Raw genomic sequence first — 17897 nt, forward strand, 5'->3', positions numbered from 1 at the left:
TATACCAGTGGCGAGCCGCCAGGGCCCTCTAGGCATCAGAGAGGGCCTAAGATATTCTAAAAAATAATATTTGAAAACATTAAAAAAAAAACATTTTTTAAAAAAATATTATTTTTTATATTTTTTTGTTGTTACATTTTTCATTAATTTTACCAAAATAACTTGATTTAATTGTATTTAAAATAATATTTCCAAAGAAATAAATCCTTCGAATCTGCCTGTTCAGTTTTTGTTGGAATGTGAAGGGTTAAATGCCGCGAGTTATGTGAAGACGGGAGAGCTTGTTGGTCCCTCTCATAGAATGTATATAGGTCCCTCTCTACATTCACAGAGGGCCAGCTATAGTAACTCAATGAGAGAGTAATGTCAAATGACAGTACAATTGACCAATCATATATTCCCTTTAAATGGGCGGGCTTTATTTTCGCGGACTTGATGACAAGTTCCGCCCGCTGTGAGGTCTATGCAAGTGGTGCAGTGACGCGTCCTAAAACCCGGAAGTAAGCTTCGCTCGGATTCCCTCGACAGAAAGCAACGGGATTTCTCCATAGGATTTTGGAAAATAGCTCGAAATAAGGTCTGTGGAAAACGAACCTGTTAGATAAATGCACGTTGTGTTCAGCCGGATAATATCCACATGTCTATCCTACTTTTATTATTTTTGATAGATTTATGATTAGCATAAATTCGTTCATGATGGCTCACTTCAGTGATAGTGATGACATCGTTGTGAAATTATTAACCGAGTCATTTTCAAGATTGAGTTCCAATGATAAACTGGAGTGGCAAAGGATCAGCTGCATGATCCGCAAGTGCTTCATCCAAAAGGACAAATGGACATTGTGTTTAAGTGATTTGATCATCAAAGGTAGGCCTAAGTCATTTTCAATGTGGGCCGCCGTGCCGACTTAATTCATTTGTAATTGCTACTTGGCTGTGGGTGCCCTGTCATGATAGGTGTTTATATAAATGGTGTTGTTTTGTGTGGTAGAGGGTCGCTGTCATTGATGCGTTTTGCACCCCGGACCACTGTTTTGATATTCCGCTGAAGTCTACCTTGAGACGTAATAACTCTTCTTTTTTTTCCGAGGGAAGGGGGGGTCAGAGGGCCTAGGTATACAAGTCACGGCTCGCCACTGTAATATACTAATATATGTATAAGCATATATGTATAAGCACTTATATACTAATACAGGACTGGTTTATCTAAAGCCAGTTGAGTAGCACTTGAAATGTTTTGGCTCTATGAAACCTGATGTACTTATACAATTATGCCACATCAAGGTGGAACGCTCTTCCCACAACTGTAAAGGAAAGTAAAACTATACTTACCTTCAAAACCTCTCTTAAAGAGCACCTTCGGGGGAGAGCATTGCAAAACTGGCCCCGGTAATGGTACAAATCTCAACCTGTCGTTCAATGGACAGCTTCCCCCCCCCCCCCATCTATGTATATACTCGCATTTTAGACTCTGTTACTAACTGTATATCTGTAGACTTGGTATGTCTTAAATGTCCGGTTAGGATGTATTAGAACGAAATCTAAAATGAAAATTGTAAATAAGCCATCTGTATGTCAAATATGTCTTATATGTCTTAAATGACATGATGAATTGGAAATGGGGGACCCTGATGTAAACAAGACGAAAGTCTTTCTCTGGTCTGCATCCCCTTAACAATTGTATGTTTTGAGCTGTACTGTACTGTACCCAATATACAAGCTGTTAATAAACGTTTCAATCAATCAATCAATCAATCAATTCTGTTTTCTTCAAGTTTGTATTTTGTTGGTCGAATGCACTTATTGTAAGTCGCTTTGGATAAAAGCGTCAGCTAAATGCAATGTAATGTATTACACCTCTTCTGAATACCGTTGCTGTCATGTTATCATCGATGAGATTAAGTTGCCGGTAGAGCTCCACTATTGGAGAGACATATCCATTGATTATTTCTAGGCAGAACACATTGATTGATCACTATTTTTAGCTCGCTGAGCTGATGGCAGAGGCACAATCAGCACCCTCACCCATCACACAATTCACCAGCCCGGAGTTGGTGGGTGGTGAGATTTTCCCACTCTGGTGTCTTTGCATGTCTACAAAGCTACTGAAGCATTCATTCTGGATAGATACCCTCCTTCGGTGAAAGCCCTCCTTCACTCGATAAATCCAGACCATGGCGGCGCGCATCAAGTGTGAAGTCAAGCAGAAGACCTGACAGATTGATTAACTCTAGTCCAATGTTGTGCATTAGTGAGAAGCAAATCCCCCAGTCTGCTGCAATAGCACTGTTTGACTTGATGAGTGCCTATCACTCCGGTTCCCAAGGCCTTGATGACACACACACACACACACACACACACACACACACACACACACACACACACACACACACACACACACACACACACACACACACACACACACACACACACACACACACACACACACACACACACACAGAGCATAGTTTTGTACATGGATAGTAAACAGCGAGGCCTTTAGAGCTGCAGCCGGAGAATGTTTGTGCCGAAAGATGTCGGTGTTCACGCCGCTGTGGCTGTGACCTGATCTGCGGAGAGATAGCCGTGACCTTTGGGCACAAAAGCTAGGTCGTGTATCGCGTCGAAGAATTGACGTGTTGTGATGTGGCTGTATTGAAGTCCGACGCTGACCCGCTGAGAGGCAGGTCGATGTGTCACAGCCGATGCTGCACTTTACACGAGGAAGGTGAAGAAAGAGATAGACAGACTGGTTGGACAGGAGGAATCCTGTGTGTATGTTTCGTATGTTAGTGTTCATGAACATCGCTGCAATATTAAGCAGGTTTGCCAGACACATTCATTTAAACAAGAGGGATATAGTTATTTAATACACCATTTTAATTAGGTGCAATGATTCCCACAGGTGCAGTTTTTCTGTTATTCTTTAGCTGTCTAACAATTTTTAACACCTATTATTTTTAAACATCGCTTCCATTTGTTCTAATTAATTACGATGTAAATCTGTTTGCTACCAACAAAAAACAAAGAAGTCCAACTTTAAGTTTAAACCCATTTTTAATTAAACACCGTTAATCAAAGCAGCCTAACTAGATCCGCAGTTTCCCCTCTACTTGTCCTTCTTACGGCCCGTCCACACTACAGCGTCTGCAGCGTCGACAGCTTCAATCTGCCCATTCACTTTGAATGGGGTGACGTCACGTTGCCGCTTTTTTTCGCCGAACTGAATTGTGGGTAGCAGAGCGGTCCGTCAGCCCAGCGCCAGCGCCAGCCAATCAAATCCCGTTTCGGAAAATCTGACAGATCAAGCCGTAGCCAATCAAACCGCGTCTAAACTGGGAGAGATATCCCGCCGTTCATTTCTATATTTCAAAAAAAGATGGAGGAGAAACTAATTATCGCCGTAGCAAATCACCCGGTTTTGTATGAGCAGACCCTCTTCACCTACCGGGATACAAACCGGAGGAACCAGGCATGGAGGGAGGTGGCAGAGACAGTGGGTGAAACTGGTAGGTTTTCGCCTGTTTGGGGAGTTTATATATATATATTGCTCCCATAAAATCCCCGGGGGTTTTTGCTTTCTATGTTGGGGGCGGGAGATACATGTGATTGGTTGTTGGTCGCGGTGCTTGAATAAAATCCCCAAACTTCAGACACGCCCAGCTCCAAGCTTTTTTTGAAGCTGTAGTGTGGACGCTCCGTTAGTGTTGCTTCACCCTCTTATGGTTTTGCCCCCTGAATAATTAGTGCTCCGCTTTACCATTCCTCCACCATTTAGCTGGAACAGAGTAAAGAGCATTAAACTAACATATCAAGGCGGTCTCATGCGAGGGGACCAAAGCCGCAGGAGGCCTTTCGGAGGTCATGCTGAGCGGCTGCTTTAATTAGTTTTTAAAGGAGTAATTTCGCCTAATTAAGGCCCTAGCCAGCCACCGTAGCTTCACCAGGATACCCCAGAGAGCTGACATGGCTCCATCACATTACTAACCAGCTGACCTCCTGCCCTCTCTGCTCCGCGGCTTTCATCTTTTGCGTAGCCATTTTCCTCCATCGCTGTGATTGATGCGGGCACATTGGAAGTCTTTCTGTTGATCAGATTAGCGTTTGATGGTTTTCTGCTGAGTGCAATATGTGAGTTGAATTGAGTTGTGCTTCAAACAAGAAAGAAATCCAGGATGTTTGCCTTTCGGAGCAAGTCGTGAATACATCACAGCATAACGTTGTTGTAATATCTTATGCTTTGTATTTATTATAGCCTAAAATTTGATTTTTACATTTTGAAATGTGGTTTGCAGCTGCTTTCTTTTCATATAAAATGAAACATGTTGATTAGCAGTGGTCAAATGTCAGTACATTTACTTAGGGCTGCTCGATTATGGCAAAAATCATAATCTCGATTATTTGGGTCAATAATTGATATCACGATTATTAAAAACGATTATCCATTTACTTTGAAAACATCCATTTATTGGAGAATTTTTTTTTTAACAGTATGTTTTTAACAGTTGATCAGTTTTATTTCGATTACGTTGTTTTCGTAATCGTTACAAGCCATAATCGTAATCGCGATTAAAATATGATTAATTGAGCAGCCCTAGGTGTACCACAGTAAAATGTTGAGGTATTTGATTATTTCAATTTTAAGTTACTCTCTTCTTGTATACGCCACATTTATTTGACAATCGAAGTCACTACTTACTTTACAGATTCACATTATTCATATATCACCTTACAAATCATGATATATATTACAAAATTACCTAGCAGTTTTGATCAAATAAATACATTTAGCTCCTTCTCCTACCAGCTGCAACATTAAAGTGCCGTACACATTAATACATGAACAATAGTAATCAACTAATATAAATGAGATGGATGATTCTGCATAAAGTGTATTTTTATGCTAATGCCTATGTCATTTTACTGAAGTAGGCAAGCAAAAGTGTATTTTGTTACACAAGTATTGCTTCAATAAAAGTTTTAAATACTTCTTTAAGTTTGTTCATAAGGTAGATCAGTGATGCCAGGTCCAACTCACTTCATGTACCTGTATAAAATATAATAATGTCAATGTTAATAATAAGTACCTATTGTCCGTATTTTCACTGAAGACCAACAACGACGTGAAACAACTTGTTAAATGTGACACTAGATGCTCTGTCTTGGCTGTGGTGAACATATACAGTCTTACACTCTCAGTGTTTCCCATACATTGATTTATTTTTGGCAGGCCGCCACAATTAAATATCATCCGCCAGAAAAGGATCTCATACAAAAAATGATTTTGGTGGTCTAATGGATAGTGAGGTGATGGTCGGAAGGTTGCGAGTTCAAATCCCGCCTGGAACACCACTACTAGTGTGCCCTTGAGTAAGGCACTTAGCCCTCAGTTACTCCAGGGAGAATGTCCCTGTAATTGGTCATTGTAAGTCGCTTTGGAATAAGGCGTCTGCTAAATGCCTAAATTATATTTTTGGGAGAATAAACCCCACAGATCCTCAACTCCGGTGTGTCTCACTCATTAACAACGCAACACAGAGCAACAAGAACGTTGTCTAGTAGCCATGAACTCGCATGTATTTTCTTATTTGAGCCTTTGGCTTAGGGCTGCACGATTTTGGGAAAAAATCTAATTGCGATTTTTCTGACAAATATTGCGATTGCGATTCGCGATATTTGTTTTTAAGCGACCCAACGGAAGTTTACTGTAAAATGTGGCCATAACTCCGGCTAGGAAGGTCGCACCAACGTGCTCCCGTCTCTAGCACCCCGCAGCCTGAGCTACGAGTGAAAGAACTAAACTTACATGAAACTTCCGTTGGGTTGCTTTAAAGTCAAGCTTCAGTTTAAGATTCACCCTGTAATAGAAACATGTGATGGAGCATCACTAACCTGACTCAGATGGTTCACCAAACCATCTAGGAGAGCTCCATTGGAAGCCATTTGGAAAGGGCAGGCACTTTCAAAAAGACTTGGCAGGTGATTGGATCAATCTGTCTATCACATTCTATCATGGGCCACTTCTGATTGGTTAACAATGGCTGGTACATGTGGAGCACAGCACTTCTGATTGGTTAACAATGGCTGGTACATGTGGAGCACAGCACTTCTGATTGGTTAACAATGGCTGAGACATGTGGAGCACAGCACTTCTGATTGGTGTGGATGACTGACACACAAGAACCAAAAAAAAAAAAAATGTTAAAAAAAATCGCAGGCTTCGATTTAAAATCGATTAATCGTTCAGCCCTACTTTGGCTTTTCTTGCCGGGGGGGGTGGGGCTTGGTGCGGTGCCCCCGAAAATAGAATCAAATCCTGTGGGAAACACTGACTCTAGCCCAAGTGATTTGGAGGTATTTCAGCATCTTTTAAAAAAGAAATACAGAAATGAAGTTGAAGTGCTTTAAAGCTCAATCTTAACGTTGTTGGTCACAATGTAGGACGAAGGTAGATTGATACCGATTGCAAGAGATGAATGAAGAAGAGTCGTTGTGCAACATCAATAAAATGCTGTACTGTAACACTTTAGCTCGAACTGTCCAAAATGAATTATTCTCAATTTGACATGGACTGCTGATGTTGTCGCTTTCTCTGAGGGACGTTGGATTCCTTTGGTTCATTATTGGATGCACACACTGAGCATCTGGGGAAATCGTTGCGGGTTAAGAGTGTCTCTGGTGCTTCAAAGGTTGATTGATCGGCACAGCTCTGAGTTTTCGTCAGACTCAATTGACCTTATTGATCTGGAGTTATCCTCCCAGCAGGACACTCTTGTGCTGTTCATTACTGAGGGGACCTCTTTATTAGACAGTGCAGAAGCATTTGTCTGAGGAGGAAAACCTGCACATTGGCTCGGGGGCTAAATGTCAAATTAGTGGACTGAGGTTACGCAATGGGAGTTAGCGCCCACGCTGCAATCTGGACTTTAAGAACACAACGGGAGGAAGTTTTCTTGCTGAGAAGGTTTCCTTGCTGCTTCTGCTCCTGTGGATGTAGTGAGTGCTGACTGGCACTAACACTGCCTGGGTTAATGTTTCTTAATCCCTCCGGGGCTACCCAGGCACTCACATCCATCTAAGGTAGATGGAGGAAGTGGAATCGTTGTGTTGATGGCTGTTTCGCAAGTTTGACATACAGTATACCCGTTAACTACTACAGGTATCAAATTAAATGATATGTCATTTTAGCCGAAGCTTTTATACATATTGATTTACAGTAGACATGACTGCAGGACAGGTAGAATTTGATGTTAGTATTTGCCCAATGATACTTCGACATTGACTAGGGTGGGGATCAAAACACTGACCCCTTTGATGGGTAGACTAGACATTCATTTACCCATGAGTAATTTCCTAAAAAGTAATGTCTAGACTCATTTAGAAGTGGTTGTCCAATCGGCCTCTTCATCACAACCCTAGACTCTGATACAGACTCTTTGTTTCTCTGATTCTCTGCTTTGTTTGAGCTGAGGGGGACGGGCCAATGTGTGTTTACAAACAGCAATCGACACGGCTGCATACTATAAATGGCTTTTAAGTGATGATATTAAAAATGAAGAACGATAACACTTCTCAAGGGAGCATTTTAAATGATATACAATACACAAGCTTCTATTTAGTATCAGTTAGGGAATCCCCCTTGCCAGTTAGTATTTCGGTGGGTGTTTCCAATCTATTATAGGATTCTTTTCTGTTCATTGATTTTACAGACAAAGACAGACAGGGAAAAGGAGACCCCAGTCGCTGCTCTTAGAACACAGTCTTGTTATATGTGCATCCAACGTTTACTCTTCTTTAAGCTCTGTTTTTGGTCTACACTCCTGAGGAAGATATCCAGCTCTAAAGCTGCTAAATTATGTTAGATTCATTTGCAAGTCAAGTTTCTTCGTAATTGCTTCATTAGCTTGAGATTTTACTTCTTTGCCTTCTCAGCATCTCATTATCTTGCAACGGTAACATCCCTCCTCTTGAATTTAAAGTCTCTATAAGGGATACAACTTGAAATACAATATGACAAACCCCTTGAATCAGAGGTGCCCAGTTCGTCGACAATGCTGGGGCAATGCTGGGAGATCGCGAGTCATTCATAAAAAAAAAAATCCAGCTCCGTTACAATAGACAGGTTTTGATCCCTCCTCCCTTGGCCTCCCTGCCACTTAATTCAGGAGTTTACTTGATTGACAGAAAAAGCGACCTATCGCTTTCCAGTCTGTTAACCCAGAATGCAAAGCGATACAAAATCAGTCAAGTGCCGGGAAAACTCAAATTAAGTTAAGTTAGAGACAAACAAGAGACAAACAACAAAAATGAGTGCGGGACCGAGCAAGAAGCTAAAGACAAACCACTTCCACCCAGAATGGGAGGAAGAATATGTTGTTGTGATGTCACATTCAAAGGTTATTTGCCTTATTTGTAAAGCAAGCGTCGCTCTGCCAAAGAAAGGTAACGTGGAGAGGCATTATCGGAGTGTTCACAAAGCATAACAGCGACTTCCCTCCGAGTTGAGAAAGAGAAAGGTGTATTATTGCTACACAAACATTATCTCGCAGTCTTAGTGTCGCCAACTCGTTTCTAATGCAAAAAGACAAAACAAATGCGTCTATGGTCGGTGTATTTTTGATCTTTCCAATCGAGACGAGATCTCTCTCCCGTCTGTGCGCGAGGGGGCGGGGCAGTTTACACACACGCAGCTGCTACAAGCAGCAACACACGGAGGGGATGGCGGAGAGAAGCGCTCCAAGGTGTGGTTACATGTTACCCGTCTCGAGGTGGACAATGCTCGTTGCCAAAAGAAAGTGCAATAACAGTTTATCATGTGAGGGCGGTAACACGAGCAATTTGTCTAAACATTTAGCAAAAAATGCTCCACATTCAGACGGAGGAATGCACCGGGTTCAACTGTCTTTCTAGTAGCTCTGTAGCCCCATCCACGAGTAACGTTTCCACGTCAGGTGTTATGTATGCTAGCAGCAACACACGGAGTTAACTCAATGATACAAACATGGGTTAATGATTAGAGGAAACTGAGTTATTTAGTTTGTTAAAGTTTCAGCTATTCGGTTTACAGTTCTGTCATCAGATTATTTAATACGATTTGATAAAACACTGTTGTTTCTTTTGATGTGAAATATTATTTATTTAATTTAAATAAAAAGCAATGTTAGTTTTGTTCACAATTTGTTAATTTAATAATATATGTATTTTTGAATCAAGTATTCATCTTTATTGTCTTCATTGTTAGTTTCCACATGCCTAAAACAACCTCAAGCTAAATCTAAAAGTTGATGGCTAAATAAGAGGGTTTGAGAAATTGTGCAAGGCATACATAGTCCGAATAGTCGATTAATCGATAGATTAATCGATTATCAATTTAGTCGTTTGTTGCAGCCCTATTATAGTTATCCCATGTATAAATAAAACGTGTTATTCAGCAAACCCTTGCAATTTGGAATATTATTTTGGGTTGGTAGACCTCGGTGAGCTGGTCATTTCAAAAGTAGTTCACCAGCCAAAAAAGTGTGGGCACCCCTGCCTTGAATTATACAATCTTAGATCCTAACCTTCTGAAAACCATTTAAACAGGGCCGGCCCTTGCCATAGGCAGTATAGGCGAATGCTAAGGGAACATCAATCTATGGGGGGAGCCGATTTTTTTAATTAAAAAAAATTAAATGTTTTATTTAAATTTCATAACAAAACAAATTCCCGATTTTGGATCAACAAAGTACATCCTGTTATCTTATCTTGACAGAACTACGCCTAGATTGCATACAGCGCCCATAAACTATGGCGCAAACCCCCCCCCAAATCAGGTAAGTTGAACTGCCCCAACGAGGAGCGAGGGGGCAGTTCAAGTGTCATTTTTAATGTGGAAGTAGATTACAGCCCTCTCTTCACTTGATTAGGACAGCTCCCTCTGCTCTAATTAATGCACATTACAGTAAAAACCAGAGGTTTATGTGAAATTGTTCTTTTTTTGAAATAATGGTTTTTGTGTGCAATTATAGGTTTTAATTTTGTATTTGTGTTCATTTAAATCAGGGGGGGGGGGGGGGGGGGGGCGCCAGCTAAAATCTTGCCTAGGGCAGCAAATTGGTCAGAGCCGGCCCTGCATTTAACCTTTGGGCATTCTGCAATATTTTGGGGATCTGGTGTATCCAAGACTTACTCTTCTGTTTGCTGTCATTGTTTTTAGTCTTATAGCAACTTAAAGATGCAAGAAGGGAGCTGAGAGATGACGTCTACAATCGTATTGTATAACTGCATTCATATGCAGATTCCTGCTTATCGAGGTTAATAAAAAGCTAAATCGACGCCAGATAGCTGACGGGTTCCAAGATTGCATCGCGAACAATATGTCTAAAATGATAGATTTGACCTCTTTTCTTTTGATTGTTAACCTGCATGACCAAAATCTCGTCCACCTGTAAAATGAAAACGGAAACAGGATGCTTCTGACTACCAAAATCTTTATTTGTGATGCCTTCAGATTCTACATTCATATGCAGATATCTTGTTTACAGAGATGATGGGTTACTTAACCTGATAATTACATAGTTCGGTGTATAGTACATTCACACAATCTTTCCTTTGAATGCAGCGCCTTCTATCTTTCATATCATTGCTGGAAAATTATATATATTATATTACGTTAAATAAAATAACAAACCATCATTTCAAAATATACTTATTTCAAGCTTACACTCCTGTTGAGATACCTTGTTATCCTCATATTATGTCTGGTTGCAGCAATGTGGGAGTGGAAGCCCTTTTTCTCAGGAACACATCTCGGAAAATGTAATCTCCTGCTCTCGCAGATGGAAGTCCCCGCATCCCTCCTCTTTTTTCCTCACATACAGGTATTTAAAGCTCCAGCTGCCATGTTTAGGTGGCTGTGATGTAACTGGTGGGATTTCAAATGTAATTCTGATGTCGAGGAGGGACCGCGCTTGTAAATGTTTGATGAACAACGAGGCACTCTGCTCGGACCGCCCAGACGTTTCCAGGGCCGCCCGCGGTGGAAAGGGCTTTTTAAAGAGTCGCCCGTGTCTATCAGGGCCAGGTGGAAGCCCCAGGGTGCTCACGAATCAGAGGGAGGTTAACATATCCATATAAGTGTGTGCACTTCTGCCAGCACTCACACACATACATGTGCGTCCTGTCTTGCATACACTCCTTCGACTCTTCTTTTCTTCACTGGATCTCCTCTGGGAGCGAACATATTACCGTATTACTTTTTATCGGACATGTATCCCATTTGGCAGGTGAAGTCGCCCACTTCTCACTCCTACACAATCTGTCAGATTTTCCGCCAGTCAAAAACACAGCCACGATGAGCCCAGGCCCAATTCTATCGCTTATTATCATTTATTTAAGGTCTCAACGCCGGGGGGAATCCGGTAGGCGTGCCCTGACAGCATGCAGCAGAGCGTGGTGTTTTACCATCTGGGCCACACTGGGATCAGCACAACACGAGAGCCTGATCTAGATACATCACTAGCCATCAACGGCTTCAAGACGCTCGCTGCTTGTCATACAGGACAGGACGGGCGACAGGACGCTCGCCCCGCAGCTAGCATGATATCAGGAGCCTCTCCCCCATCGTCTCTCCCTTTCTGTCAGGAGAGCACAATATGGACAAAGTCACGCTGCTGCAGCTTAGAGCGATGCTCATCATCTCCCTAATAAGAATCAATATCACACTGGGAAGGCTTGGGAAGTTTGTTGTGGCTTCATGGAGCAGGAAGGCAAAGGTCAACTGAGATCTGAGTCAGTCAAAGGTCTCCTAATTTGATTGAGGAAACTGAAAAGAAATGGCTTCAAATATCCATAAAAACGTGTAAGATCTCCTGCAGCATACAACTATTACTTCGTTTTCCATTTGAATCGCACAGTATAACCAGACGCTTTTATATTCTCCAGAATATGGTTTGTAACTTCAAATCTCAATCATCTTGCTGTTAAACTCGCTTAAATTATTGTATTAAAATGTTAGAGAAACGTGAGTGAGTGTCCTCGCCATAAAAAGTCAAACACATTATTGAATACGACAATGTGGTATGCATTGAATGACTGAATGTGGAGGTTGCATGCCTTTATTATAGCTGATTTAAACCCCTTCAGGAGGAGGACGAGTTTAATGGATATAAAAACTGTCATGATTGCAGATAAGATCGGTAGACTTGCAAAATGGTTGAATTAATCATTCTGTTCAGTCATACAGGTTTTAGATTGCTTTGGAAACCTTTCATTTAACACTTAAACACAACATATATACTTAAGGCCAGGGGCGGCGCCAGGGGGTAGCTTGGAGTTGTTTGTTTGTTTGGAGCAATTGTTGAACTCCAACAATTGGCCTAGCAACGGCTTAGCAACCCCATTGTTTTGTTATGAAAATGTATCTATATATATTTATACACATTCTTGCGAGATCTATCAGGGGTCGTTGTAAGTTAAAGCACGAACTGTTACTTGGCTAATGTTGTTATAATTCTCAGTATGTGAACACAGACCGAAAATGGAAAGATTTCTCATAAGTCAGCGTAAACGACCGCGATCTCCAACGGAGCCGGACAACCCTGTGTGTGTGTGTGTGTGTGTGTGTGTGTGTGTGTGTGTGTGTGTGTGTGTGTGTGTGTGTGTGTGTGTGTGTGTGTGTGTGTGTGTGTGTGTGGGTGTGTGTGTGTGTGTGTGTGTGTGTGTGTGTGTGTGTGTGTGTGTGTGTGTGTGTGTGTGTGTGTGTGATGTGTGTGTGTGTGTGTGTGTGTGTGTGTGTGTGTGTGTGTGTGTGTGTGTGTGTGTGTGTGTGTGTGTGTGTGTGTGTGTGTGTGTGTGTGTGTGTGTGTGTGTGTGTGTGTGTGTGTGTGTGTGTGTGTGTGTGTGTGTGTGTGTGTGTGCGGTGATGAGGTTAAATGCCACAGCATGCCAGTTGAAACAGTGAACGATCGCTATTGTGTACCCTACTTGTACGCTCGGGGTGTAATGTTATTATACAAAAATACTGTAGGAGCACAGAAACAGTGTTCAAATTCTGCTTTTACAAACTTATTTTGGTTGTGCTTACCTTGCAGAGTAATGTTATACGTGTCAAAGGAATGTTTTAATGTAAATATTAATGATAATATTGTAGCGTGTCCAAGTTAATAGTTATGTCAGTTATCAGATGTGCACAGTTCAGTACATTTGTAAAGTTATTTAGGCAATGTTGTTGGTGGGAGTTAGGGAGAGACCGCCCCTTCCAGGTGTGTGTGTGTGTGTGCGTGCGTTTTCCGGTGTGTGTGTGGAGGGAGTACGAGACGGTAGGAGTTGTGTTTGAGTGTGGGGAAAAGTCATTATAGAGGTTTCTCAATACTCTAATTTCCCCTCCTCGACTCCTATCCTCGAGACTTGGTGCCGCCCACAGGAGATGCGAGCGGAGGACTGAGGAGGGGAAGCAGCAGGCGGTTAGAGAAATGAAAACTCCTCTCCTCTGAGCGGTCATTTTAAAGAGACGTCCATTAATGATGACAGGAGGCACAGCAGCCCTCTGTCTGATGGACAGATGTGTTCATGACCACTTATATATTTACTTTGATTCATTGAGAGTGCGGTATAATGAGACAATAACAGGCTACAGATGCGGACACACACATACACACACACACACACACACACACACACACAAATATTTATATAAATATATACAATTTCAGAATCAAACAAGTATGAGAGCACTCTCATAATAACGTAACACAATCAGAGAGATTGTCCCCCCCCCTCTCTGGTCGCTGAAATGGGGAATTGAAATTACGGGCCAAAAGTTGTATTTACAAGTATTAAATAGGACACCAAACCAACTGAGACCCGTCTGTCCGCCGCATCTACGCACTGTACCACACACACACCTACACACTGTACCACACACACCTACACACTGTACCACACACACCTACACACTGTACCACACACACCTACAGCTCCTAAAGCATAATCAGGCTACAGCCGTTGTGTATTTTATTATGTCCATCCATCCATCCATCTTCTTCCGCTTATCCGTGGTCGGGTCGCGGGGGTAGCAGTTCCAGCAGAGAGCCCCAAACGTTCCTTTCCCTGGCGACATCAACCAGCTCTGACTGGGGGATCCCAAGGCGCTCCCAGGCCAGCGAAGAGATATAATCCCTCCACCTGGTCCTAGGTCTACCCCTTGGTCTCTTCCCAGCTGGACGTGCCTGGAACACCTCCCTAGGGAGGCGCCCAGGTGGCATCCTAACTAGGTGCCCGAACCACCTCAACTGGCTCCTTTCGACGCGAAGGAGGAGCGGCTCAACTCCGAGTCCCTCCCTGATGACCGAACTTCTCACCTTATCCCTAAGGGAGACACCAGCCACCCTGCGGAGAAAACCCATCTCGGCCGCTTGTATCCGTATATTCATTCCGTATCCATATTTTATTATGTGAAGCACTAAATGGTCTTAGAAAAATATGGACTCTTTGTTTGTAGATATCTACTAAACTACAGCAAATAAAGAGAGTAGGCCTGTTATACTGAGTGATATATATTATACACACTGCTCTGCTTTCTGCACGGACCTCACAGCTGTTCTCACTGTAAACATCGCATCGCAACGAAAGCAGTTACTAAAATAATATCCAGGGGATGCATGCAGAGCTGTCATTGGCTGAGACAGCTCTGGCCGTTCCCGGAAATGCGTCCTCGGAGGAGCCGTGGAGGACCCATCAGTGTCTCCTCGGTTATAGCTCCTCCAGAGAGCCTCCTCGATGCTCGATGCTCGGTCCTCGATGTGCATTTAGAGAAATGAGATGTCCTTCAACATGGCGCGCTGAAATCCATTTCCTGGTCACTACCGGAGGACCGAGGAGTCGAGGAGGGGAAATTAGAGTATTGAGAAACCTCTAATGAGTGTTATACTATTGATTGGTTCTGTAAGGCGTGGCTGTGGCCGTCAATACCAGAAGATAAAGAGAACGTTTTGGACATTGAAGGCTCGTGATCTGTGGTCTTGAATAGCGGTGAACGCTACAATATGAACAGGCTCGTGCTTGGCCCACTGGTATTGTTTGTTTATTTATTTAGAAAATGAACTAGCAACGCCGTGCTGTCATATAGCAACTGCTAAGCTGCTGCAGCAAACAAATCCTGGCGCCGCCCATGCTTAAGGCACCATTGTGTTACAATTGTATTCTAAAAAAACAGCTTTGAAATCATTTCGATGCAACACTGACTGTAATACTGAGAGTGGTGCTTCTGTCAGTCCCACTCCCTGAATGTAGCTTCGTGAGCGGGTCGTACAATCTCCTGGGAGAAGAAAGGCTTTATGCCACTAAGAGGATTTGGGTGAAACCGGATCATATTATATGGAGAGAATGTTTCCTGGTTTTCCCTTTCCCTCCTCTGAATCAATCCAAAATGTAATTAAATCAAGTATAGTTAAACATTGCATGCCTGTATTACCTTTTGATGTTGTGTAAAAAAGCTTCCCCACATTCCTTTGGGGTAAAGAGTCCCGCAGGACTGCTGACGCTCAATGCACTCATATTATTTTGTCTTTCTGGGTTAGCTCAGTGAAAGCTTTATGTAAGATTTGGCAGGAGTTCAAACGGAGTGAAGGGTTCACAGCGGCTCCTTTGAGAGTTGTCCTTCCCCTCCCTGTCCTCCTGGGATGTCGACAGTGTAAACAAATGACCCAGAGTTAGAACCACACATGACGTATTAGGCCGGATTCCCCAAGTCTGAGTCTTTCTTCTGTCTTTCTCCTCCGCTCAGTGCCTTGTCGTCTCTGTGTGCATATTTCATTCCTTCAGAGCTGTTTAACCGTGGCGAGCCTCAGCATCTGCTCTGCGATGGGACTCTTCGGTGCATTTATCCCTCCCCATGCAAAGAGCAGAGACTGGAGTGTCATGTAAATTTGATGGCAGCCTGTACTGTTGTTTCTGGCACCCAGGGAGGACAGAAATGTGAAAAATAGGTCCTCTCTTCTGCTGTTTTCTCTGTAAAATATAAATGGGCTCCACTTTAAGATGGATGTTATAGTGTGTTTAATGTTGCTGCCTGAGTGGCTGGGTGAAATGGCTTTTGTTAATCAAGTCGGAGGGGGATTATGGTTAGACAAGATGTCGGGGTCAGTGAGCGAGCTAATTAGGCCAGGTTGTAATAATGGAATAACTTTGGGTTCCACTTTCTTTGTTGAAGTGGAAGAGCCGTGCAATTATTTTTCTTATGTCCACGTGACCCTTTGTTTTCTTGTTTTTCAGAAACCTGCTGGACAGAGACACCTTCTCCAAGTCTGATCCAAGTAAGCTTGACACACACACACACACACACACACACACACACACACACACACACACACACACACACACACACACACACACACACACACACACACACACACACACACACACACACACACACAGATATTCACTGTACAAACTAAGGCTTGCTCGCACCACATGTCACACACACATTTCCTCACATGCTCTGCCTCGCATGTGTGAATCAGTAGACATTTGCATATGTCAGGGGTCGTATTCGTCACTGTTCTCTCTCCCAACGTGAGTGAGGGGAACCAGATCATCCTCACACACAAACCAGCCACTTCTCTCCTACGGATTAAAGGACACACACACACACACACACACACACACACACACACACACACACACACACACACACACACACACACACACACAACACACACACACACCCACACACTCCCCAGTGGTTTTTAAAGGCCCAGACAGTAATTTGCCTTGATAGAAAGACGTGAAGTGTTGGATTGAAGATGTTTTCCTTGTAAACAAGCTGTTCTCATTAAGGAGAATTGTTTTTATCTTTAGCAACTCTAGTGTTGCTACAAACACTAGAGTTGGGATTTCAAGCTTTATTCCTTTTTTGTTACTGACTGAAATCAGCCATAGCAAAAACAGTCAAATACGGAAAAACGTACCGAAATGATTACATATATAGTAGTATTACTCTGTAAAACGTGCGCTTCTTTTGGCTAGCGCTCCAACACATTGTACTTGATAGTTAAATGTTGAGACCTGGGGCCTCATTTATAAAGCCTTGCGTAGGATTCACGTGGGAAGGTTGCTTACATAGGACAAAGCACATCCTACGCCGGTTTCCCTTTATAAATCACAATCAACTCGAAATGCGGCGCAGCTTTTGCGGGCTTCACGTAACGCCCATATTTGCCTATAAATAGTCAAAGAAACGCCCCGTATTAATATTCATTCTGACTGACTGCATGAAGAAGATCGCAGGAAATGACGACAGAACAGCTCAAAAAGACGTCTCACACCGTGTCAGATTCTGGTTATTTTGGGGAGGTGGAGATAAATCATATTGTTTGGTTGATGCCGTTTGAACCAGAGTCGCAGCATGGAGGTCGGATCGTCACCAACATAAATAAATAAGTGGTCCGAAAAAGGCCTTCCTCAGGCAGTGTGTTTGTACCGGGGATAGGAGACCCCCCCTTGATGAGAGACTGTAAGAAAGTATCGGGGGATCCCTCGGAGTGGAGTCAATTAATGTTTATTTCTTATTTGGTGGTTTGTGTTCCAGCTGTCGATCAGCTGTGCGCAGCGTCTCCACTGCAGCCTGTGCTCTCAACCCCCGCCCCCCCCCCCAGCAACCCTATATCCACCAGTTAAAGGAAATAAAACTGTGTTGAATTATATCAGCTGCCAAATCTACCAAATATATGGTGTTCTTAGCTTCCATACCTCCTGTGTTTTACGAGCGACTTATCAAGTCTTAGCAAACGGCATAAAACATGATTAAACATGATAGTGTATATAAAACCATGCTCGTATCTACAACCTATAGAAATGCAACACGGCGTCAGTTTAGACGTAATTCTGTCCTCCTGCTTACCGCATCATTTATGAGAAAA

General features: G+C 42.7%; 1 protein-coding gene across 3 annotated transcripts in view; it reads left to right on the top strand.

Annotated features, from left to right (window-relative positions):
* LOC117539392 (copine-8-like) overlaps nucleotides 1–17897 on the top strand; it is a 116006-nt gene that overhangs the window by 5733 nt on the left and 92376 nt on the right. For 2 of the 3 annotated variants that reach the window (XM_034205549.1, XM_034205548.1), the window contains exon 2: nucleotides 16252–16292. In XM_034205549.1, coding sequence (XP_034061440.1) covers nucleotides 16252–16292 — 41 coding nt within the window. Of the gene's footprint in view, nucleotides 1–3414; nucleotides 3510–16251; nucleotides 16293–17897 lie in introns of those variants that run through there. The other variant, XM_034205547.1, reaches the window with a different exon arrangement.

This window comes from Gymnodraco acuticeps, unplaced genomic scaffold, assembly GCF_902827175.1.
Source record: "Gymnodraco acuticeps unplaced genomic scaffold, fGymAcu1.1, whole genome shotgun sequence".
Taxonomy (NCBI): Eukaryota; Metazoa; Chordata; class Actinopteri; order Perciformes; family Bathydraconidae; genus Gymnodraco; species Gymnodraco acuticeps.